This window comes from Acipenser ruthenus, chromosome 2 (genome assembly GCF_902713425.1).
Source record: "Acipenser ruthenus chromosome 2, fAciRut3.2 maternal haplotype, whole genome shotgun sequence".
In the NCBI taxonomy this organism is placed as follows: Eukaryota; Metazoa; Chordata; class Actinopteri; order Acipenseriformes; family Acipenseridae; genus Acipenser; species Acipenser ruthenus.
In genome coordinates this window covers 8455093-8480790 of record NC_081190.1, presented here as the reverse complement: position 1 = coordinate 8480790, position 25698 = coordinate 8455093, and the positions used below count along the sequence as shown (strand labels likewise).

General features: G+C 38.4%; 2 protein-coding genes across 3 annotated transcripts in view; one reads left to right on the top strand and one right to left on the bottom strand.

Annotated features, from left to right (window-relative positions):
• Window positions 1-5214, top strand: part of LOC117403494 (centrosomal protein POC5) — a 10443-nt gene extending 5229 nt beyond the window's left edge. For both annotated transcript variants that reach the window (XM_058988300.1, XM_034005630.3), the window contains exons 8-13: window positions 106-285; window positions 1262-1424; window positions 1962-2101; window positions 2817-2924; window positions 3318-3497; window positions 4322-5214. In XM_058988300.1, the coding sequence (XP_058844283.1) occupies window positions 106-285; window positions 1262-1424; window positions 1962-2101; window positions 2817-2924; window positions 3318-3497; window positions 4322-4447 (897 nt within the window). In that variant the 3' untranslated portion in view covers window positions 4448-5214. The remainder of the gene's footprint in view (window positions 1-105; window positions 286-1261; window positions 1425-1961; window positions 2102-2816; window positions 2925-3317; window positions 3498-4321) is intronic.
• Window positions 4990-25698, bottom strand: LOC117403495 (ankyrin repeat and death domain-containing protein 1A). The gene is made up of 15 exons (XM_034005631.3): window positions 25440-25698; window positions 21994-22094; window positions 21103-21201; window positions 20582-20680; window positions 17851-17955; window positions 17599-17703; window positions 16786-16887; window positions 16353-16451; window positions 14912-15010; window positions 14124-14222; window positions 13730-13828; window positions 12767-12862; window positions 11229-11430; window positions 7514-7645; window positions 4990-5893 (listed from the first exon to the last, which is right to left on the bottom strand). Exons 1-15 carry the CDS (start codon window positions 25612-25614, stop codon window positions 5838-5840), a joined length of 1668 nt encoding a protein of 555 aa, XP_033861522.3. The 5' UTR covers window positions 25615-25698; the 3' UTR covers window positions 4990-5837.

The following is a 25698-nucleotide window of genomic DNA, read 5'->3' as shown; positions in this document are numbered from 1 at the left end:
CCCCATTAACCAAATTACCATTGTTTAGTGCTCTTTCCATCGAATATCCACAGAATGCCTAGTCCTTTGCAGTTTGGAAACTGTCTGTTTGCTCTCTGTTTTAAGGCATATTCAAATGGCCTAGCTGATCGGCACTACAAGCAAATGCTAATGAAGAAGGTGTGGGTGGCTTGGCACTCTGTCATTGAAGTGAAATGGAGAGAAAGGGTGGAGCGGGCATGTCAAGCTAGGGCCGAGGAGGTCTGTCTCCGGTTATCCGCTGATTATGAACGAAAAATTGAAGAAGTAAGTTGTAGCTTTCTTTTATATGAACAAGCTCTGATTTTTTAATTTTATTTTTTTAATAAATTGCTTAAGTGATCAGCACAGTTGCATTTTTGAAACCAGCACAGCAGTGTAGCCTAGTGGTTGCAAATGAGGACTGGGGTGTTTTGTGTCGCCTAGGTTTAAAACTCCCAAAAATGTGTATTTCAGTATATTTATCCTGGGCTTTTTTTTAAGAGTAAAGGGAATGAGTGAAGTGAATGTATCCATACGGAAAGAAGCTCATATTAGTTCAATTTTGTCAGCTAAAATACTAGCAGTGGAAACTGAAGTCTAAATTACAGGATTGTTTCCTGTGTTCACCCTGTAAAATAAATAAATAAGCTAGTCAAAACAAGTTTACCAAATTAGTGATAATAAAATGGGGGGGAAACCATTTTAGTTAGTTTAGTTTTTCTTTATAACTTTTTACATGTGATCTGATTTCTACAAGCAGATTTAAGTATTAAAACTACATGTAAAATGAGTTAGATGTGAAACCTAGAAAAACTATTGCAGTAAAATATCTATTAAATATCTACATTTAATCTAGTCACTTATTCAGCAGAGGATGGTAAAGATGAGCTGCTGTGGGGCTTGTGCCCGCTGTGATTGAACACTATAAATGCACACAGTTTTTCAAAACTAAAAGGAAAGATAGAAATAAAGAATAAGGGCATTTTTAGTGCAGAGATAACAGAATGTTTTAATTAGAAATGAAAAAGCAATAGGGGAGCTATATCAGTGTGGACAGCAGGCAGTAAAAACAATAGATAGGGTAATAAAATAAACTGAAAAGGGAAAAAAAAGGTTAATCAATGATGCAGGTACAAGCCATCCATGTGGAGCACAAATTCATTTAAAATAAATGCATAATGGTAAAAATGAAGGTTGTAAAGGTTGTGGTTTTCTCGTTTATTCAATATTTATTTATTTGTTTTAACCCTCACAATGTCAGCTTTCTGAAGCACTTGAACAAGCCAGATGTGAGATCCAGCAGTTACATTCTGAAAGGGAGCGATATGAAGAATCAATGAAGAAAGCATTTATGCGTGGGGTGTGTGCCCTGAATATGGAGGCGATGACCATGTTTAACGGAAGAGAGGGGGCGCTGGAGCATGGTTAGTAATCATTAAATGCTACACACTCGCATTGTTTAGACGTATGTATTGTCGAGAGTCCGTAATAACAATGTATGTAGCATTTTTCTGTCAGATTTATCTTAAATAATCCCAAAGTCGCCATTAAATAACCCGAAGTACAAACTGATGCTAGAATATCCTTAAGTACAAACTGATGGCTATGTGACCTCACAGGGCAGGATTGTCTATATTTGCTAACACATTTTTATTTTATGTTTGTAAGAAATACAAAATCTACATTTTCTGCTGTTCTTGTGGCTCAGGTGATCCCATAAAAACACAGGATGTAAACATACAGAAAAAAATAGACTTCACCTGAGTCAAAGTGAAAATAAAAGATCACTTGCAAAATAAAAGTATTGTTAGTGCTAATGTGGGAAGAAAATGTTTTGAAGCCTCTGATATACCTTTATGTAAAGGTGCATCAGTTTTGAGATTGTATACAACGTTTTACACAACAGTTTCCCTGCTCTTTAAGGGATTCACCTCTTGGTCTTTTTATGTGTGTGAATTCAGAGCATCCCTCCCGAAGGGAAGAGCCTGGCTCCAGCATATCGGTTCATTTTCAACAGCCAGCAGCAACCTCAGCCAGCTTCAGCCCTGTTCACTTTGAATCTGCCCCTGCAACAGCAGCACCTAGTGACACAGAGCAGATGGTACGTGTGTCAGGGAAATGGCAGCTTGTTTTCAATGAAAGTAATGTGCTTTGTGGGGATTGTTTGTCTGTGTATATATATATATATATATATAATATATATATTTTTTTTTTACCATCAAAGGTCTTTCTTTTTAAGCATTTTTTTCTGGATTTAAGTGGAATATAGTGAGCAGTGATCTAGTGGAGGCTCCTGTTCACACATACATACCCGTACATATGTCACACTTATGAGTGTATCGCTATTTCTGAATGCCTGGCTGTTTGTCTTTACATGTATACATACAGTAGGTCACACTTACATTTTTGCATGTCTGTCTAGAAAACTGCTAATGCAGTAATTCCTGATAACATCATTCTTCAAAGTTATTGAGCGTGTCGACTAATAGCATTAAGACAACCTCAAACTTATAATTTGTATACAAAAAATATATACATAATTATATACATTATTTAATCACAACTTTTACTATTCATATTTTTAAAGTTTGATTTTATATCTAGGCCTACCGTTTGTAACATGGATGTTTACAACCCGTTAACTATATATGATACAATTACTACCTAAGAGTAAAACTATAAAAAATACTTGAGCAAATTCCACAAGGGGTCACTGTATCAGCATTATGTTTTCACTGCTTTTACAGTCACACAGCAGGATGGAAACCCTTGTTTATGATTTACTTCCACTTCTCAAAGTATCTGTTTATTTCCAGTTTACATCCCATTTTGGATCTGTTAGCGCACCTTCTAGAGCAGCAGAAGGCATCTCGGCCACTACTGTAGTCGATGACACCACTCCAACACCATCAACCCACAAACTGGTATTCAAATTGAAATCTATTTCTAACTCGTTTTTAAACTGTTTCTTTCATTATACACTATACTTTTTAATTATTGATTTTGTGGAGTATGATAAATACTCAATTTAAGTGAAAAGGTAACTTTTACTAGTTTTGATTTACATTAAAAAATGTAGAAAAAAATGGTATGCATCAGTATTTCATTCAGTTTTGTCAATATATGCCACTAGTTATGAATCATGCACTTTTGCTTTAATGGTTTTAAATGCAGTTTAATTTATGAGGGTAAATTGTTAATTAACAGCTCAGAGTTTTTAGTGAGGGATGGAATTGAACTAATTACTTGGTGGTAATTGCGAATGTTTTCCATTGATCTGGCCCAGCTTGGCTGAATGTTTTTGCATCTTTCTGCAGTCCGTCACCCGGGTTGTGACAGCAGCACAGCAGAGAGCAGGGAAGACTATAACCGCTCGGATCACAGGCCGATCAGACCTAGGACCGAAGAGCAGCAGGATCGCGGGCAATCTCAATGTGATGGGTGTGGCCCCACCAATGAGTTCAGTTGTTGTGGAACGACATCATCCAGTTACACAGGTATTATTGACAAATAAAATCACATTCTGACATTCACAAGTCTCACTTCATTGGCTGCTCTATTTAGAAGCGGAAGTTGTACTGTAATTATGGTTAATATAATAAACATACAGCACATGAGACGGAATAGAATCATTTTGACTCTGCATTTACTTTGTGTCTTATGAGGAAACTAAGTATAAATGTAAGGACTGGAGTAGATGAGATAGAGGGATTGTATTACTAAAGGTAATAGGTATTGTACAGTAAGGCGCGCCTTTATATTATGTCACTTAGGCCAGGAACCATCACAATATTTACCATCTTGCTAATGCTTTATGAAACCCTTATTTTAAAGGAATTATTCTAGATTATTTGCTGCATATTTTCTGAATGAACACATTCATTTCATAGAGATTCCTAAATACAGATACAGATTAAATGCGTATACTTAGTAACATGCAGAGTCACTCTGTTCCCTGTTCTAACGCCTCACTTATTAAATCCTTGCTTCTGAATTTAGATCCACAGCATATATAACAAATCAGCCTGCAATTGAAGAAATGGTTAATATTCCAGCATATTCCAGCATATTCCAGCATTAAAATGTGGCATCTGTGGGATGTTTTAAAGTATTATTTTTTTTATTACTTTTGTTTCTCATAAAGTACCGCACAGGTTAACAGGTTGAGAATTGCAGGGCTATTGAATGACTGTTCTTGCCATAACCCTAAGGGTTAGGTTTAAGACAAATTCCTGAACTATTCCTGGAACATATACTGATGCTTCACTCATAATTCCTCATAGTAGATTCTAAAATTCCTAACGCAGTTTTAATGTTTTAGCGAACTGTTGGCCAGGCGACTGCTGCAAAGTTTCCCCGATCTGGACAGCAGTCCTCCAGTGCTGGGAGAGTTTCAGGACACAGTGGAAGAAGTCATCCAATCCAATCAATAAAAGTTGTTGAATGAACACATCAGCAGTCCTGAAACGCCTGCACTCTCCAGGAACGCTGACGTGTGCGTGTGTGTGTGTGTGTGTGTGTGTGTGTGTGTGTGTGTTTTTGGGTGAAAGGGCCTGGTGCGATGTGTAAATCACGTTTTATTCCCATTAAATTGTAAGCTCTTTCAACCAGCCACAAATCTGCTTTCAGGTTAATTATCAGGATTTCAATTTTGATATTGTTTACATTTTTTCCTATATGTGTATACTTTGATTGTATATGATTATATTTAAACTGTACATATTTTTTTATAATTTACTATTAAAATAGCACATAAAACCTTAATTTATGAATTACAATATGAAACATTTTGTAATAAACCATTTGCATTTTTTTTTTAAATGACTGGTGGATAATGTGCAGATGATACAGTACACAGTCCCAGATAACACCAATATCACTATGTTTTAACAGGATAGCTGCATGACCTTTGGATGGTGTTGAATGTTTCAGTCAGGAAAACTATTAACTTTAAAAACACACATACAATTATTATAAAAAGTATATTAATAATTTGAAGAGAGTTTATTGCCTTTTTATATTTTGCTGACATAATCTCCATCAAGCATTAAACCATGTGGACTGACTTCTATGCACAAAGCTCAATCGCATTTTAGCTTTACACCTTTTACAAGGTACTGCCAGTAATGGGCTCTTAACTCTTTTTTGTTTGTTTTTTACCTATATTTTACACAAATTGATTGTACTAAAAAATAAAATATATACATCATTGAGGCTAGAATGGAAAATGTGTATTTAATTACTACTGTATTCGTTCACAATTTGAATATGTTTGCAAATAATAAGAACATAAGTTATAAACAAGAGGGGCAATTAGGTCCAACAATACGCGTCTGTTTTTTAGTATCTTATTGATCCCAGTAGTCTTAAAGGATTCTCGTTACCCTCTGACATTCTTTCCAACTGTGTCCCCTAGTCCTAATTAATATGTCGTCATATATGATTTTATTGTAATGCTGTAATTTATTTTTCTCATGGAAAAAAAAAGGTGTACAATTTACAGGTATAACATGACAAGCCAAGACATAATATTGAAAAAGTATGGAGCAGTAAAATTCACTGCGTCTTAGAAAACTGCATACAACAAGTGAATTTCCCTTTGCGGCTACACAGTTAAATATTTACAGAATATTACCTGTTTGCAGTTTAGCATCCTTTTTTATATTCAAAGGTGGGGTGGCAGAAATATCTTCAAAAGCCTAGATGTGACAGCAGGGCCTGGGCAGCTCCAGGAGCTACACGTCTGGTTATTTCTTTTGCTTTCAATTAGAAAACTTAATCCTGCTTAAGAAAAGGGGAAGTCTTCTGGAGAGTCTTTAAGCTTCTTCGGAGGCACATCAAGAAACTGTGCATTTCTTTGAATTATTACCATTAGTGTCAATTCTGGTTTTCTCTGTGGAACAAAAATAAATGGAAATATCAAAGCAGATTATTATATTATTATACAGTGCTCCCTATTTATAACTCCAGGAATGGGACAGGGGCCAAACTGGCACTAGAGAGAGGAATGACAGTCTAACAAGCAGTGCTTGAAATGGGGCGGTACTCACTGGTACGGAGTCCCGCCACTACTCAATTTCAAATATTTGAGTCCCGCCACTTCTCAATTTAAAACATTTGAGTAGCACTTTGGCGCTTATCACTGACTATCTGCCCGTTTTCTTTTCCAATCTGTCAGCTGCAATTATGTGACTTTCTACTTTGTTGTCCGAGCAGCAGCTGCAAGATTTACATCACAGCAGAACATAGACTTCAACTCCCAGAGTGTATTGCAAAACAACTGAACTCCCAGAGTGTATTGCAAAACAACTGCAACTCCCAGAGTGTATTGCAAAACAACTGCAACTCCCAGAGTGTATTGCAAAACAACTGCAACTCCCAGAGTGTATTGCAAAATAACTGCAACTCCCAGAGTGTATTGCAAAACAGAGCAGGGGAATTTATTTTGAATGGTCCAGGTCAAGTCGCGATTAGACGCAGTACTGATTAGATGAGATGAGCTGGACATGGAGAAAGGGAAAGAGAGACAGCTGGACAGGGAGACTGAGAGATAGAGTTGGAAAGGGAGCCTGTGAGTACTGCCACTTTTTTCCATTTCAAGCACTGATAACAAGGTTCATTAAAAAGAAAAATTTCACGATGGTAATTACAATTTTACAAATTACAAGTGACACTAGTGGGTTCTGTACAGTAGACAACAGAGAATATCATCAAAGTTATGGTTAGCATTTGAAATGGTTATGAGTATCTTACAGGTGGTAAAGCGAGGGGCACTGCAGTGCATTGATGTATATAGCTAGGTGCATTGGCTGGCGGGCAGACAGCGTGGGTGGCAATACAACAGTGTAAAACAGAATTGGTGTAATAATATTGGTGCACATCTGTTCAAAAGGAGTATCTGGAGAAATGTTACAATTGCACTATTACTGGGGTCAGTATAATAAGGGAGAACACTCTCTCTCTCTCCCTCTGTGTGTGTGTATATATATATGTTTGTTTTTATTTTTTTTAAAGACTAGTACTACAGCACAGGAAACCCATTCTGTGATGATGTAACGGCACATAGTGGTCTGGAAGTTTTAGACAGGAACTGTAAAACATACTTTTCCACCCGATGTGGTTGGTCATTTGCAGAAAACACTTCTATGTGGTGCTTATAGCAGTTGTTGGTTTTATGACTTGCATATAATAAAATTAAGGTTTCAGTTCTGCACCCAGGGCATGCTAGCAAGGGAACGCAGGCTACATGGTCTGTGTCTGTGTGTAAAAACAGGACTTCAGTGACAGCGCTGCACCTTTACTGGCATTCATTTAACACAAAAAGGTTTCTTGTATTACTGCCTATTGATAAAACAAGAAATTTTCAGTTCAGTTAGGGCATCCCTAATATCGTTTGGGAGAGAGGTCCAGAGAGATGGTGCATGATTTAATTGCAATATGTTGGTATTAAAATGATATGCCAGTGGTATTTTCTGTAACTTTTCTGTAAGAGTAATTCTGGAATGAGACTCACCAGCCATGCTTTTACATCCTATTGAGATCAGACCTTCATATAAAACTTTCCCAGGGTTTTCATTTGCAGCCAAGGTTCCATGCAACCAGATAAGCAGCATCCTGTTTCCGTGTTCGTGGTAACTCTTTGGACCTAAAATTAAGACATTGTCTCCTTACTCAAGCTCGCAAAGCTTCACATTATTATTTGTTTATTTAGCAGACGCCTTTATCCAAGGCGACTTACAGACTAGGGTGTGTGAACTATGCATCAACTGCAGAGTCACTTACAATTACGTCTCACCCGAAAGACGGAGAACAAGGAGGTTAAGTGACTTGCTCAGGGTCACACAATGAGTCAGTGGCTGAGGTGGGATTTGAACCGGGGATCTCCTGGTTACAAGCCCTTTTCTTTAACCACTGGACCACACAGCCTCCTATTACTAACACTTAGGAGAAAAAGCTCTTCTATTACCCCATAGTCACAAGCAAAAGGGGCAATCTCTTCATTCCTTTTGTTTTCTTATATTTTATATTCACACAAAAATGTATAAACTTCAGTAGTATGGCCCTGAAATGTTTATCAGCTTGACTTACACTACTGTTCAGTTTCAACCTAGACGGAGGGTCACCTTATAGCATGTTCTGCAAATTCTTTGTAACACAGTCAAAACTGTTGTGTATATCTTCCTGTACTTTTCATATTAAAGCAAGGTATCAAAAATCTTTATTTATTTCAAGCATGCTGTTCCAGATGGAGGATGTGTTATGATCACAGTGGGAAGACCTTGCGAGGGACCTGTACTGCATATGTTGTACCAGCAGCAGGATTGCTGTATGCTGTGCTAACATCAGGGCTAGCCCCTTGGGTTTGCTTGGCATGCACATGTGTCATCACAGTAGCATCCTTCGAGTGGGATCTGGGAGTCCAGGATGCATCAGATACCCCAAGATATACAACAACACTGCCATCAGCAGTGAAACTGCGGCATGCTTTGTTACTTTTCCAGTAACGATGGGTTCAAACTCATTTACTAGCCCAGTCATTTGTTTAAGGTAAATTCTAATTTAAGTTGTGATACACCGCCCACTGCAGGATGGGTTACTGGGAGAAGTTTTCTTGAACTTAACTGCCTCCTTGAACTAATGTAAGCATTTACCACCCATAACACCGTGTAACAATTTTTTTTTTTTTTTGGTTCCTGGGTAGTAAGTGTTATTTCCTAATTGCTTATGCCTCAGAAGTATAGAAAATGGCAATTATTCCCCACAAACTTTGCTTTTGTGACCAGGACAGTGATATTTTGAAATTTACCTATTTTCCAGAACATTCCAGATAGATTTAGTGCTGAGTAAACTTGGAGTAACTTCTAGAACTTTCTAGAACTTTCCAGTAATATAAATAGCAGTATAAATACAGGGGCCTTACGCCCACCAGTTCAGTTTAGTTCCAGCTGCCTAAGTGGATACATATCTGCATTTTTCTGAGATGGCATCAAGGTCATAGGAGACTTCAAAATGGTGGCATTCCTGATGGGACTCCAAGGCGGTTTTACCAAGTATCCCTGCTATCTTTGCCTTTGGGACAGCAGGGACACCAAGGCGCACTACCACAGGCAGGACTGGCCACAGCGGACCGAGTTCTCTGTGGGGAGGAACAACGTCAAGTGGGAGCCACTGGTGGACCCCCGGAAGGTGCTGATGCCACCACTGCACATCAAATTGGGCCTTATGAAACAATTTGTCAGAGCTCTAGATAAGGAGTCGGCAGCCTTCAAGTACCTTCAAGACTTCTTCCCTAAGCTGTCTGAGGCAAAGGTCAAAGCCGGTGTCTTCGTCGGACCACAGATAAAGAAGATCCTGGAGTGCAATGAATTCCCCAAGAAGCTCACTAGTAAGGAGAAAGCGGCTTGGAACAGCTTTGTCGCAGTGGTTCGGGGCTTCCTGGGCAATCACAAGGCCGAAAACTATGTGGAGCTGGTTGAGACTCTGGTGAAGGACTACGGCACAATGGGCTGTAGGATGTCCCTCAAAGTCCATATCCTTGATTCTCATCTTGATAAATTCAAGGAGAACATGGGAGCGTACTCGGAGGAGCAAGGCGAGCGCTTCCACCAGGATATACTGGACTTTGAACGCCGCTACCAAGGACAGTATAATGTGAACATGATGGGAGACTACATTTGGGGGCTTATTCGTGAAAGTGATTTACAGTATAATTGTAAATCTCGAAAAACTACTCACTTCTAAATCTTTTGTAGTCATTTTTGTATTACTTTAGTATAAATACATGTTAATTTGGATTCATATGTTGTTTTTTTCTGACTTTATGTGAACAAAAAGACACAAATTCGCCCGTTTTCTCATTGGAAATAGGTACATTTCAAAATATCACTGTCCTGGTCACAAAAGCAAAGTTTGTGGGGAATAATAGCCATTTTCTATACTTTTGAGGCATAAGCAATTAGGAAATAACACTTACTACCCTGGAACAAAAATTGTGTTACATAGTGTAATCATACACCATCACAACCTTTCTAACCAATCAGACCGCACAGTTGCAGTAGATTATGTTATAATGCATTACTGATAGATTTTTGATTTCAGATATGAAACAGAACTAGCCTAAGCTGAAAAAACTACATTACTATGGCAACCAGGGAGCCAACCTGAGAAAATAACAACATATCTAGATGTGTTTGAGTATCCTGGAATGAAAAACAAAGAAAAGGAAAGGGAACAGAACCCGTTTTAAGGCCATTTCCTGTAAAGTCATAGTGTATACCGAGCATCAAAAGAAATGTATCACTATTATAACACATTTATTTTCGAAAAGAAAATAAGGTATATAAATGATGGACATTGACGAAATGTTTCTGGTTTCTTTTTAATCACTTGATCATTCTTCCTTGACCATGACACGCTTGAGTGACTATGACTGAAGCATATGCACTTAATCACCTAATTAGTGAGACAGTTGATTGAACACTGGATATGGAGTGATTTCAGCTGTTGAATTGTAAGTGTGAATAAAAGCAATAAAGAAAATCACAGAAAAAAAACCAATATGCCACGTCTGTCAAAAGAGCAGCGCCTTCGTGCATTCGACATGTTGGACTAGGGCAGCGTACTGTGGCTCGCCGTCTTGGGTGCTCACAGCCAGCAATTTTAAACCTGGCGAGACGATATAACCAGACACTGTCAATGACAGGCCACGAACTGGGATACCAAGAGTCACAACACCTGCCCAAGATCGACAGATCATTTTGCAGCATCTTCGTGATGCTCTAAAACAGACTTTTCATCTAGTGAATTTTATCCAGATATAACCGATATGTTTCTTTTGATTCTTAAATATAAGTGATACGTTTCTTTTGATGCTCAGATATAAGTGATAAGTTTCTTTTGATGCTCAGTATATAATAGCGAGTATTCTTAATTGTAGTGAAACATTCCTAATAAAAGACCAGGTTTGCCTCTTGGTTTATGTCGAATTTGGAATGTCTGTCTCCTTGTACACTGCACTTACAAACACAATCTTACTTAATTTACAAACTATTTGTAAACCTGTGCATTTCCTTAAATGTGGGCGACCAGGTCAATTCCAATTGTGTGTATACTGTTCTGTACGGAACTCTTTCTGTTTACCGCTTGTTTCGGTTAATTAAACGCAGTGCTCTGAACCCTTCCTGTTCAATAATATTTTTGGCAGTGTGCTAGGTACTGCAGATCCCCACCTGTCCACTGTTCCTCAATTGCTGCGATCTGCGAGTCTGTGAACTGCCAATTGTGCGCCAGTCTCTTCCAGTCTTGAGGCTTGAATTGGTTGTAGGCCAGGTCCCAGGCCACACTGCGCATCTGCTTGTTCTCTGTCTTGTGGTCTAGTTTAAATGTCAGCGGCGACTCATTTTGAAGGGTTTCATTAGACTCCACATTTGCCTGGAAGGATATTCAAATCTAGTTATTTTCTGCTGTATCATTTTGACAAAGGGTGCCCAGTTTAGATTCAGATTAAGTTATGTGGAACAAAACGCTTATCACATTAAGGCATATTGACTGATCTTAACAAAGTGCTGAAGACCAACACAAAATCCCTTACGAGTCATCTTGCTCATTAAAGCACCATTATTTTCATACACTTGCCAGTGAAACTTACTCACAGAGAAAAGTTACAGAGCAGTAGCATTAAGAAAATATTGCAGCCGTTGACAATAAATTCTGTTCTGAAGGCTCTTATTCATTTTTAATAAGTTATACAGACTGAATTACAGGGTTGTTAAAAAAATCAGTCGGCAATACTAACCAAAATGAAGGATTCCTTACCAGTTTGAAAGGATGTAATCTGATGACTTGTGATCCATGTGAAAATTCTAATTCTCCTGATTCTAATATTATCTAGATGATAGATGGAACCCTCAGAGACCAGTAGTGACCATATTAAGCAGTCAATGCAATCAAACATAGATTTCAGCTACAGGGCTCTATGGTCTTGTAGTTCATCACTGGGTGTCTCATCCTGCCACATTTCTGCTGTGAATGATTTTTTTTTCACAGCAGCATTTCAAAGTGGCCTACTAACGTTAGAACTTTAAAACCACCCTCTGTATTTGCTAGAATGGGTAACAATATCACTTTAAGACAAGGCTTTAAAGGGTACATAAGGACCTTTTAATTTTATTGTGTTACACGTTCCCATGTGTTGCTACAACTGTTTACGTAAGGTGTGAGTATTTTTATTTTTTTTTACATTTTGACCACTTTTTAAACTTTTAAATTGCATTCCCTGCCTCAAGATGGTTTCCCATGTACCTGCATAGACCTCTCATAACTACATTGCATTCCCTGCCTCAAGATGGCTTCCCATGTACCCGTATGATGGGAAATGTAGTTCTGAGAGGTCCATACGGGTACATGGGAAGCCATCTTGAGGCAGGGAATGCAATGTAGTTCTGAGAGGTCCATGCAGGTACATGGGAAGTCATCTTGAGGCAGGGAATGCAATTTAAAAGTTTAAAAAAGTGGTCAAAATGTAAAAAAAAAATTAAAACAATACACACACACCTTACGTAAACAGTTGTAGCAACACATGGGAACATGTAACACAATCAAATAAAAAGGTCCTTATGTACCCTTTAATGCATGTGTTGAAATATAATCTGTGATATTCAGTACATTATACAATGGATCAGACATCTGACTACCACTATTTTAACAGGCGAAACTGTCATTTTTTTTTTTTACTTCTTATAAAAATCCCCACTTAAAATTGATTTACCTTCTTCCATTCAAAGTATCGTTCTGCTTTGATGATCATGTCAACAATATTCACGTAGTTTCCTCTTCCTGCCACAGCCAATGCAGTCTTACCTTGCTATGAAAACCAAAGTGAGAAAAATCAGACCGAGCTGGGCCAAACTGCTGTCATGAGCTCTTAAAGAGTGCTGTGCTGGAAGAAAATAAACTGATCAACACCAATTCAAAAACATCAACTCTTTGTTAAAACTATTTAAAAAAAAAACTGTTACATAGAATATTCTAGGAAAATTGCCAAACTGTGCAGAACTGTGTGCTGGGTCATATCTTAGCTATGAATCAGGCTTTAAATCAGCCATTCATTTACAAGTGAATGAAAAAAATAACATGATATCTCAAGGAATCTCATACTGATGAATAAAATGCCAGTAACTCATATGTGAAAAATGTGATGTTTGATCAAAGGTTCTTGAAGGCAGAAAAAAATTAGAAATCTTTGCTTACACAGTAAAATTGTCAGTGTAATAATTGTAAAAAGTATAAGTGACCTTATATAATGGCTGGTCTTAAATATTATTACTTATAGTTACCTCTAGACATAGCCATTCCAATAGAAGGTGGTTCCAAAACCAGCCCCCCTCTCTCCAAAAAACATATCTTATAAAAAACGCTGCAATTCAATTCCATTTTTCCTATTTTTCTAGCCGTCCGCTACCCTTTGTGCAGTAATTAATTATCAAATTAGAGACAGCAGTAACGGTAATTGAAGCTGAAGAATTATTTTGCTTTGTGTGCCAGTTTAGATTTATCAGGTGCAAAACTTAATAAGTGGGAAGGACATTTAACCATACAGACTCACAAACAAATGCTGTCTTTTGTGGATAATGCTGTGTCGGTCTTCATTTAATTCTTCCAGGGTGCTCTCACAACCTTCCAGACTAATCCCCCAGCTGCCCCCCCCAGCTCCCCCCCCAGCCCCAGTTACCTTGTCTTGGATAGAAAGATCTGCACCAGCTTTTAGAATCATTTCCACAATGTCTGCTTTCCCCAGTTCTGCAGCTATGTGCAGTGCAGTTTGATTCCTCTGAGAAAACAAAGTTCATTTGTGTGCATTTTTTAAAATTTTTATAATCATTACAAAAAAGCAATTGGATTGTAAGTATATTATAACGAACAAACCAGCAGAGATTATTTTTATTGCATTAGAATATCATATTCAAACAGCTGGTTTCACAGAGCCCTTTACTCTAATGTAATATCTGATTAGGTAAGGCAGTCCAAGATTATTGATATTCAGGGTCTGTGAAGCCAGCCCAAAGGGGGATGCCTTACCAGCTGTGGCAGTAAGCAGCTTGTGTCCTGATCTCACTGATACTTACACTATCAGTAGCATTCATATCACACCCAGACTCTATGAAGGTGTGGATGACAGGGATGTGGCAATTGGTAACTGCCAAGTGAATCGGTGCCAATTTTTGCTGGAAAGAAAATGAGACAGAAGAATTAAAGCAAGTACAACTATACCCCCCACCCCGCTGGAGATCAGAATGTAGGCCTCTTTATTTGTTAAACTTGGGAGAATCATTCACTATAAAAAAATAAACCTAACAACTAAATGTTAGTCTTTTAACACAAAATGGCATAATCTGTCCTAACTATCATTATTCGTTCACAGTATTGGCCAGATCAAAAGTTTCTTCAAATCACATGTTATTATTGGCACGGCTTGTGATCGGAAAACAACTGCTGAAGATATGCAAAACATCAAAGTGGATTTAAAGTGTTACAGAACTCCCTGCATAGTTTACAAGACATGCAGTACGTTAGCTCTGCTGTGTCTCATTCTGTATGCATAGCTTTAATCAAACATCGTGGATGAACTGGGTTGAACTGGGCGATGCATTTCTCAATACTGACTCAGGACCGTTCGCCAGCAGAGAAAAACAAATCTCCAGCAGCAATGCTAGTTTTCTGGTGAATAAAAAACGTTGTTAACAGGTGAATGGATGCAAATTAAACTTTTCCTGATCGCAACATCAATGATCGGTTGAAATGCTAAAATAGGAACTTTTCTACACCGGAGGGTTGATGTTCAAATACAAATCCCTGTACACCAGACAAATACTTTTCTGTTTATAGCAGGAAAATTAATTTTAGACATACTCACATCATTCAGGCAGTTCATGTCAGCTCTGTTATCAATTAGAAGTTTCACTAAGGAAGCATGGCCACTTTCTGACACTCCGTGTAACACATTGTTGCCATCCTGGAGAAAAGAAATAGCCAAGCAGTATAATATTTAGAATTTAAGATTCGTTTTCATCAGGAACAGCCATTGGGTGACATTGTTCAGAACATGACTGTAAATATTATTTAGGATTATCTTTACCATTATAATGACTTATTATTGGAGCACAAAACAATGTATGTGTGTGTCTGTAAATGATTCAATATTTTGCTCACTTGTTTCTTTGTGTTTCTGCTCTAAATACAAATACAAATTGGGATAGGGTTTCCACCTGTCCCTGTTTTCCCTGGATTGTCCCCGTTTTGAGGAAGGTGTCCCTAGAATTCAATACGCCTTCCCAGGACACTAAGTGCCAGTACTATAAATTAGATAGATCAGGATACAATATTACTGCAACAAACGCACAATATGAATGGGTTGTCAGTACTATAGTAGTAACTTTGTCAATGTTTCCTATTGGATGAATAGGGATTTCTAAATCAAAACTTTACACTTTTAACAGCCCCCCCTTCCATTTGGAGGTCCTGTTCTTTTGTACCTCAGAGGTGGCACCCCTAACTGTAATGGTCCTACCGAGTCTCTGAAAGAATGGGTGTATTGTCAAGTTCAAGAGTGTGACGAAACCACTGAGTCTGGAGCACCCTCACAATGCCTGGCTTAAACCAATGATTTAGCGATCAAAAATAATCAGAATAGTGGAGAAAAGGATCAAACTGTCTGCTCTCTTTTTTATGTTTCTTTTATTGATTTTATATTTATGATTTTATAATCTAATAATAAAAAAAATAACCATTACATATTACATTTCCTGATCATTCTCATCCGAGATTAGAAGCGCCACCTGCAGGTGTTCAAAACCAGTGAATTTAGACACTCCCAGTGTGCTAGACTGGTGGAGACTCTCATCCTCTCTGTTTGACCCCTAGCCTCTACCACAGTTGTTCTCACGTCCTGTCACTACAAAGTAACTTCAAATGTCATTGAGTGGCTTTATGTTTACACTCTTCAACTAGTTCAGTGTCTGCAATCATTCAGAGCGGCTCTAGTTTCTGCTGCTCCCACACTGAGTGACTGTCCTCCTTCTTTGAATCAGCCTTTACCTGACTCTGAGATTGTCTACAGAGCCCGGGACTGAACAGCTTTCCTCATTCCATTGCAATCAGGTTTGAACTCTGCCAGCCGTGTCTAGTGGGCGGGGCTGTGCAGTCCCAGCACTTAGTGTCGGAGGCTCCAGACAAGCTCAGAGCAGCTCCAGGTACAGGCAGATGTAGAGACAAATAATAACAAGTTAATATTGGATAACCAAAACCTACAACCACTCGGCATGATTGCAAACGGCCCAAAAAAATTTTACACTTACCTTTGTCACAATGTTGACATCACATCCAGCTTCCAGCAAGACTTCCACGCATTCGTAATAGCCTCCTTCAGAAGCCAAATACAAGGCAGTCTTGCCAGCCTGCATGGTGTACACGAGGGGAACAGACCAAAGACAACAAGAGTGGAAACATGTTCAGAAACTCAAAGATGCAGAGTAAGACAACGGATGGTGTCTTTTTACCGTTTTAATAATATGCTTTATAATTACAAAAATTTAGGTCATTTTCTACGTTGTCATAGTTTTGTTTTTTAAAACAGAAGTCACATTTATCATGATTTTATTTGTATTTATTTATTTTGCCCTTTGTTGATCTACTACATAACACTGAATGCATCTAAATGTTATGAATATGGATTTACAAAGTTCAAGAACATATTCGTTCAGGTATGAAAAAATGTACAAATTCACCTACCTCATTTACTTCATTTCGCTCCTCCTCAAAGCTGTCAAGGAGCAGCTTTACAACTTCTATATGCCCATTTTTAGCCGCAAGATGTAATGCTGTATTATCGTCCTGAAATAAATACAATATATATATATATATATATATATATATATATATATATATATATATATATATATATATATATATATATATATATGTACAGTCCAGTCCAGTCCCTGTATTATAATTCTCGACTTGTGTGAAGAGGGCACATCATCATTCCTACCTCCCGCATCCTACGTTTTTAGAACCTGATTTTCTAGTCTGTTTTGAAAAGTTGTACCACAGTGTAAAATTTAAATCAAAGGCTTGACCCCAGCCATGTGCAGTGAGACACACCTCAATGACGAATCATAATTGCTTTGCAGCAGGCTAATGAATGAAGAATGAAGAGGGTCTGTTTGTGCACTTCTTTGAAGTCTGCAGATTACACACCTAGTGTCACAGGGTCTGTTTCCCACATTCATGAATCCAAACATGCTAGAATCCACTTGTGTGGACCCTGCTGCCTGTGGCCTGATTTCAGCCAGATTGTCACAGATGGGTGAGCTGTGTTCATTAGCATGTACTTTATTTTATGAACACTCTCTGCATGTGGCATTGTACCACGGTACTGTACAGTATATCATATCAGGTTAGGTTCTGTCACAACATTGATAACTTAGAACACAACAAATATTCCTGCTACACCTTCAATTCATGTATGTTAGATCTGACCAAACTATTAAAGTATGCAATAGCATTACAGACTGTAGAATCCAATGCATTGTGTTTAATGACCTGGTCTTTCTCCTTGGTGGACAGATTGTATTCTTCTCCCATCATCATCTCCACCATTTCCAGACAGCCATGCTCAGCAGCCAGGTGAAAGGGCTTCTTGTTTGACTAGAATAGTAAGCAAGAGCTTGTATGTACAGGAGATGCATTTGGCCGGAAGGAATAGTGTGTACTTGAACCACCAGCATGTTCAGTCAGCTACTGTATTTTACTGACTGATACTTGGACTCATATCTCCAAGTCCAGATGCTTTACCTTGTCAGGTTTATCCAGCTGCTTCATCTGCAAGTCATCAATAATGTATTTCACGATAGCAGTGTTGTTGTTCAGAGCGGCGCAGTGCATAATATTCATCCTGTCCTTCAAGAGAGAAAGCACAATATGATTTATATCTCTTCAGAAGGGCTGAGTGAAGAACACACTGAGCAGATGTCTATTGATTGCTATTGAAGTGGTATAGAGCGTATGAGGGTTGGGGTCAAAGTCAATAGGGATTAGGATTAGTGATCCATTATATATAGAAAATAATAAAATGACTGTGTTGAACTGTGGAGGAATGAAGTGTAGTGTTGCACGTGATGCTGGGCTCATAACAGGCTTTTAATACCTGCACATGTTTCTGTTAAGAGAGTAAAAAAGACATTTCATTTTTACTGTGACTATGGCTACAAATGCATTCTGTCAGATACATATGAGCTCTAAATAGCTTTCATATTCTAAATGTGAATGGTCTGCTATGGACACAGTACTAACATCAACAAAATATACAGTGGTTTCTGTTACTAATTTAGCACGGTTATGTCAATACTTGGAACGTATCCTGGAGGTTGTGTCAAATAAAATTTGCATCGGAATAGTTACTTCAAATCTAAATGAAAATCTGACAGTATTTCAAATTGCCCTGACAGTGCATTATTTAAAAAACTTGAGTAAACATTGTCTGTATTCTAGTCAAAAACCAGGGAACTGACCAATGAGGAGCAGCTTCCCTTGCGCACCTTCAGTAAACAACCATTCTGAAGACATGGCAATGAGGGAGAACAGCTGGCAGTCCATTTCCAGGGAACTGGATATAGCTGGTGTGTATGATTCGAATTTAGCTTTACTGAAATAAGTATTCTGAAAGATGTTATGTATTCTACATTTTTATTGGCTGTATAACAGGACTGTCATACGTGTGATTGTTTCCAGCTGATGATTATTATTATTATTATTATTATTTATTTCTTAGCAGACGCCCTTATCCAGGGCGACTTACAATCGCAAGCAAATACAAATACATTCAAGTGTTACAATATAAGTCATACAATAAGAACAAGAAATACAATAATTCTCAAGTGTGACAAACCACAATTCAATAATACAGCAGATAATAGTGAAAGTTACATCAGGATATGATTAAGTAGTGATAGTTACATCAGGATATGATTAAGTACAAAATACTACAGATTAAACACTTGGGAGATTACAATATTCTGAGGTACAGGATTAAATGCAGTAAAATAGGGGGCAGATAAGAGCAAAATAAAGCATATTTAAATGAAGGGTGATAGTGTCCCAGGATACAACAGAGGAGTTCTACAGGTGCTGTTTGAAGAGGTGAGTCTTAAGGAGGCGCCGGAATGTGGTCAGGGACTGGGCAGTCCTGACATCTGTAGGAAGGTCGTTCCACCACTGCGGAGCAAGGGTGGAGAAGGAGCGGGCTCGGGAGGCAGGGGAGCGTAGCGGAGGTAGAGCCAGTCTTCTAGTGCAGGCGGAGCGGAGAGGTCGAGTGGGGGTGTAGGGAGAGATGAGGGTCTGGAGGTAGCTGGGTGCAGTCTGATCAAGGCATCTGTAGGCTAGTACAAGAGTCTTGAACTGGATGCGAGCGGTGATCGGGAGCCAGTGGAGCGAGCGGAGTAGTGGAGTAGCGTGGGCGAAGCGAGGTAGAGAGAACACCAGGCGAGCAGCAGAGTTCTGGATGAGCTGGAGCGGACGGGTGGCGGACGCAGGGAGGCCAGCCAGGAGGGAGTTGCAGTAGTCTAGGCGGGAGAGTACCAGGGCCTGGACCAGGAGCTGGGTAGCATAGTTGGTGAGGAAGGGTCGGATTCTTCGGATGTTGCTCAGGAAGAATCTGCAAGTGCGTGCCAGAGTGGAGATGTGCTGGGAATAAGAGAGGCAGGGGTCCAGGGTGACTCCAAGGTTTTTAGCTGAGGAAGAGGGAGAGAGTGTGGTAGATTCCAGAGGAACAGAGATAGAGAGATCAGAGGAGGGGGAGGAGGAGGGAAAGAAAAGGAGGTCAGATTTAGAGAGGTTGAGTTTGAGGTGATGCGAGTGCATCCAGGAGGAAATAGCAGACAGACAGGTAGAGATACGGGAGGAGATGGTGGAGTCAGAGGTGGGGAAGGAGAGGAAAATCTGAGCATCATCAGCATAGAAATGGTATGAGAAACCGATGAGGGGGCCCAGGGAGCGGGTGTAGAGAGAGAACAGGAGAGGACCCAAGACTGACCCTTGGGGGACTCCAGTCAAGAGAGGGTGAGGTGTGGAGGTTGCTCCACGCCAGGTTACCTGGTAAGTGCGGTTGGAGAGGTAGGAGGAGAACCAGGCCAGAGCAGTGCCAGAGATCCCCAGGTCAGCAAGAGATACAATCTAGCATTGTAATGTTTAATTGGTTTAAGGTCCAGCAGTGGTCAATACCCAAGCTAGAAAGTGAGGACAGTCTATTGAATTTCACTGTATTATGGGGAGTTTTGGGTCTTGTTTTTAGGGATTAACATCATTAGTGCATTGTAGGTTTGCCACTGATAAGTTCTCTCTGAAAATGAAGGGTGTTGAACCATCAACCAAAATATTCAAACATTTGACCACCTACTATATGGCCAGTCGTGGTATTATGTCATTATTGATCATAGCAACACACACCAATAAGGCGGGCATTTGGGCTCCCTGACTTCAGACACGCACTGTATAAATGTGTTAGTGCAAAGCAAACTGTAAACCTTACTAAGTTTAAAGCTTTCTGTTCCGCACCAGCTTGCACTAGCAGTGTCATGATGTCCAGACATCCAAACCACGCAGCGAGGTGAAGAGCTGTTATTCCATGCTGGAAAAATAAAACAAAACTAGGAAGTGTTTTAAACAGCTTCAATAATCAATAAATGACATTCATTGCGGCTAACAGTAACATTTTATAAGTTCTTGTAGCGAGTCCATGAGCTCAGTAGCTGAGTTGCTGAACAAAGCAGGATGTATACCAGACTACTTTTAAGAATGTATGTGCTCATTAGGATTAAGAGTTGTTGCAATAAAGCACCATTGTACAGAATAATCAGTGTGTGAGTTTCACTGAATACACAACATTATCCTTTACAAAAAAAAAACTCTTCTTGTGTGGGATATTTATGTGGCCCGGTCACCCAGAGCTGAGGACTTATTCAGACTAGGGACACACCTTAGAAAAAGTATCTGTAGAAAAGCTGCTGTATGAAGTATGAAGGAGCGGTCAGGCTGCTCATGCCCTTGTACCTTGTCAGCAGTGTCCACTCTAGCTTTCCTTCTTAGCAGGAGCTCCACAGGTTCCTTGTGCTTTCCTGCAACCGCAAAATGGAGTGCTGTGCGGCCATTCTAAAAATAAAATATTCAGATTCTTTAAAAGGGTGAAGATCAACATCTCTATCAAGAACCTACAATCTAACAATAAAATATTCAGATTCTTTAAAAGAAGGATGAAGATCAACATCTCTATCAAGAACCTACAATCTAACAATAAAATATTCAGATTCTTTAAAAGAAGGGTGAAGATCAACATCTCTATCAAGAACCTACAATCAAACAATAAAATATTCAGATTCTTTAAAAGAAGGGTGAAGATCAACATCTCCATCAAGAACCTACAATCAAACAATAAAATATTCAGATTCTTTAAAAGAAGGGTGAAGATCAACATCTCTATCAAGAACCTACAATCTAACAAGAGGAGAAATCTGATCGTGGATTTCCTTATTGTTCCTTGTTTGTATATTCATCATCTCTGAACATCAGTATATGCATGTTTGTCTGATGAAAGTCTGCTGTTTTTTTTCTTAAACTGAAATTAATTGGTTCTTTTAATTTGAATTAGTCTCCTTGAACACTGAATTTATGACGTCGGGGTGACAGAGAGTAGACAGTGTGGAAATGTTTACCGTATGTCTGTTTTAACCTTATTTAAATTGCATGCTTTTTGTAAAATGTCTTTAAAAAATGAAAATTCTATAATACCGTCCAAAAACACTGTAGTTTTCTATAACTTGCCACATACAATAGTATATTATAAGACACTATTGTTAAAGTCTTGTAGTATTTTGTATATGGGATGACACTTTAGCGAAGGGAAGCTTTGTCTCAATGTGGATATTTTCTAGATAATTTACTTACAACGTTCCTTGCATTGATGTTAACGTTCTTTTCGAGAATTTTCATTGTCGGCACGTCATTTCTTCTAGCAGCTTCAATGAAGTCCCTCTCAATCTGTAATACTGTAATGCGACACATTTGAAGTGTGGTTGATATTTGAATCCCTCATAAAGACAGAATGGTTCTGTCATAGTGTTAAAAAAATTTAAAAGAATAAATCACTGGATAGTACCAGCCATCTGTCAAGCTAATTAAAAATATTTTAACACCACAGACCTAGTACAACAGTCCTGCCCATGAATTCAAGGTCTAGTAGTTTTGAGAATCATTCGGGGCAGGGGAAACTCTACAGGACCCCCTAACAACACTGAACTGTGTCACTTCCTCCAACACCTGATATTCCCTGGAGTTCTCCCATCCAATTCTATCCAGACCCAACTCTTTTTTTTCTGAGAATTACTGTAGCAAAATAAGATTGGGTGAGGTGGTTTGGTTTAAATGAAGAGGAAGCCTGTGCCACCAGTTCTAGGAGAGACCGACAGGGAAGTTGGTAATGCTGAAATGCTCCTGCCAGGGTTCTTGATTTTCTAGTAGTTTTTGTTGTGTTTGAAGAACCCGTATCATGTATGTAACTACTCTTCGTCTTCTGATGAAGATACACTTAGCTGTCAAGGTACTCTTTATTTCATTAAAATGCAAAAAGACTTCAAGAGAAAGTAAGGGGTTCTGAAAACTATAGTGTTACACGTCCCCACGTGCTGCTACTGTTTAAATAACGGATCTGTCATTTTCTTTAAAGTCTGTTGCAAAGCTCTTTTCAAAATGTCTGCTCTAGTGCACTAGGGTTTGAGATCTCTCCTCACAATATATCACTGCAGGAAAAAAAAACAAAAAAAACATAAGAATTGCTCTGGCTTTTCTGTTCCGTACCACATCATGGATCGTTATTACTGTGTTACCTGTTTGACAATGTGGGCAATAATCCTTACACTATCAGAGCGGACATTTTGAAAAGAGCTTTGAAACAGACTTTAAAGTGTAAAAAGCTGGCAGGATGTTAACAATGAAAAGAAAAATGACAGGTACGTTATTTAAACAGTTGTAGCAACACATGGGGATGTGGAGCGCTGTATTTTCTGGAACCCCACTTCTTATTATTTTAGGTCGTCTTTATATCAGGAGACACACAGCAGTTAGAGTTTAAGGCATGAGCCAAAATGTTTGTCTATTTGAAGTAGGATCTGGTCATCCTATACCCTGCTTTATTAGAGAATTTGACAGCACAGGTGACCCATTACCCTGGATTGTGGTTATCCCAGGATTACCCAAACAAATAGATGCAGGGGGATTTCCCAGTGCTGTAAACAGCTCTAATAAAACCCAGAGTGGTTTCTAAACTCTGGGGTCACTATGCCTTTAAGAACCAATGAGTTCAATCACAGAATACAAATGATTCTAATACAGGAAGGGATTAAATCAACGTGGATAAAACAGTAAAAATCTATTAAATGTCTTGAAAGGCCTCTCTTCAATTCATTGCAAAATAATGTCTGCATAAGGTCGGTAGCCTACCCTTTATCGTATACTCACAGGGCTACGGCAAACTAAAAACATAAATAAATCACATTTTTATTTGGAGTCATGTTTTTATTTTATCCAAGTCATTCTGAACACCATTCTAAACAAACAGCCTGCAGGCCACTCCACCAAGTCATTAATCATCATTTCTTCACAGAGGGTGGTAATTAAATTAAGCTCCAATGTTGAAAACGCAAACAATTGGTTGCCAGAATTTCTACCTACTACATCCAGTTGCAGATTTAAATGAAAAAAAAAAATCAGTTAAAAATAAATCCAATGAAACCTGATTGAAGTATAAAATAAACATGTTTTACAGTCCACTTGTCTCGGTGGTTACATATTAATCAGACTTGATCTGAGTTTAATCTCTGCTGCAAGATATAAACTGTGACAGTGGTTTTCTATGTGTTTCCTGTATTTCAGGATCCTCAGAATAAGCTCCAAGCGTCAGAGCTCATGTAGCACAGGCACATGCTGGAGAATTCAGGGGACAGTCCAAGGAAATCAGAACCACTCCTTTCTTGTTCGCTCAACTGGGAATGAACAGCAAAATGGACTTATTAAAGCAAAAGCACTCCAGGTTGTCTGGAACACCACATGCGTTGTGTAGAAGATCAATATATTCCTGCTGTGTGAGTGACTCAGTGTTGCTGCCATGTGGTCCTGCCTTTTACAAACACTAAGTGGGCGTTGGTTTATTTAAGATAAAATCTTATGAAAAGTACATAAGTCAAAAGGTCACAGATGAGGTCACAGAAAGGAATAGAGTTAAATAATTACCAGATTTGTTACATGTGTATTAACTTTTCATTAGATCATTATTCATCATGCATGGCGAAAATTGCTTCGCTGATTGTGGGGAAGAGACATAGGGAAGCATATTAGCATTGCACAGGCTTTAGCATGGCTCGTGAATGGTCCTCAGTGGACAGTGCAACGCTATTATGCTTCCCCACAATCAGCCTTGATGGCTTCTTTTTAGAAGCCATTTTTGCTTGAATAGTTATTAAGCGTATTAGAGAATGATCTAAGCAGAACTAATTAAAATGAATAAAATGAAAGGTAGCAAGCTAAGCTCTACAGTTGCATGGTAACATTGAAGAAGCCCATGTTAAATGAGTTGTATGTTAACAATACTAACTACATTGGTGTATGTTTTGTTACTTTATTATACTATGTTTGGTTATTTGTTTATTGCAATGTCTTCAAATTGAGGTGCCAGCTCGTTTACTGAATCGTATTATAATGCCCTCTGTCATCTTGTGACTGCTGATGTTTGTTTCATTTGTCTTGACAGGAATCCGGAATGGGTCTCTCCAGGATAAACAAACAAAACAAGCAACGAAATACACGAAGAGAGAAATCAGATATGAATTGCCTTGTCTAATAACTGTACGCAGTACAATCAAACAACGCACTGCTAGTCTCAACGCTTTTAACTCCAAATTATCATTAGAGCCAAGGACAAACAAACAACTCGAGACAGTTCATTTAGGGGATTGTAAGCAGTTTATTTAGTAGAATTTGAATTATTAAACTTAAAAATGTGAAAAGGATGATTAATAAGCCCTGGTTATATATATATATATATATATATATATATATATATATATATATATATATATATATATATAATACAGTGTTTACAACAGTTTGTGTATATACAGCCACATATTATATTCTGGTTTATCTCATATTGTATTTTAGTAGTATTTGCACTTAACTGTAGACTATAATGTATTTAGATATTGTTTTTACACTGTTACCTTGTATTGCCCTGTAACACCTGTTAGTCGCCAAATAAACTAATAATAATAATAATATAAAATTAAATTGTTTTACAGAAGAAACCAAATATTGTAAAAGTCATAACATTTGCTACTTACACATTTCCTTATTGTCAAAGCTTTTGTCTGCGTCTGATTCTGTATCATTATGCAGAACCTTCTCTTTCAATCTCTTCACATTATCAGCTTTCACCCAGTTCTTAGGATTTAGATTTTCCTTTTTTAAATCAGAAATGTTCTTCATTTTGTCTCTTAAAGTTGAAGCCACTTCCATGGTGGAGTGCTGGCAGTTAGCACTGCTACTACAGACAAGGTGCTGTCAGCTCCCTTGTTCCTAAACCAAATGAGGTGAAACCTG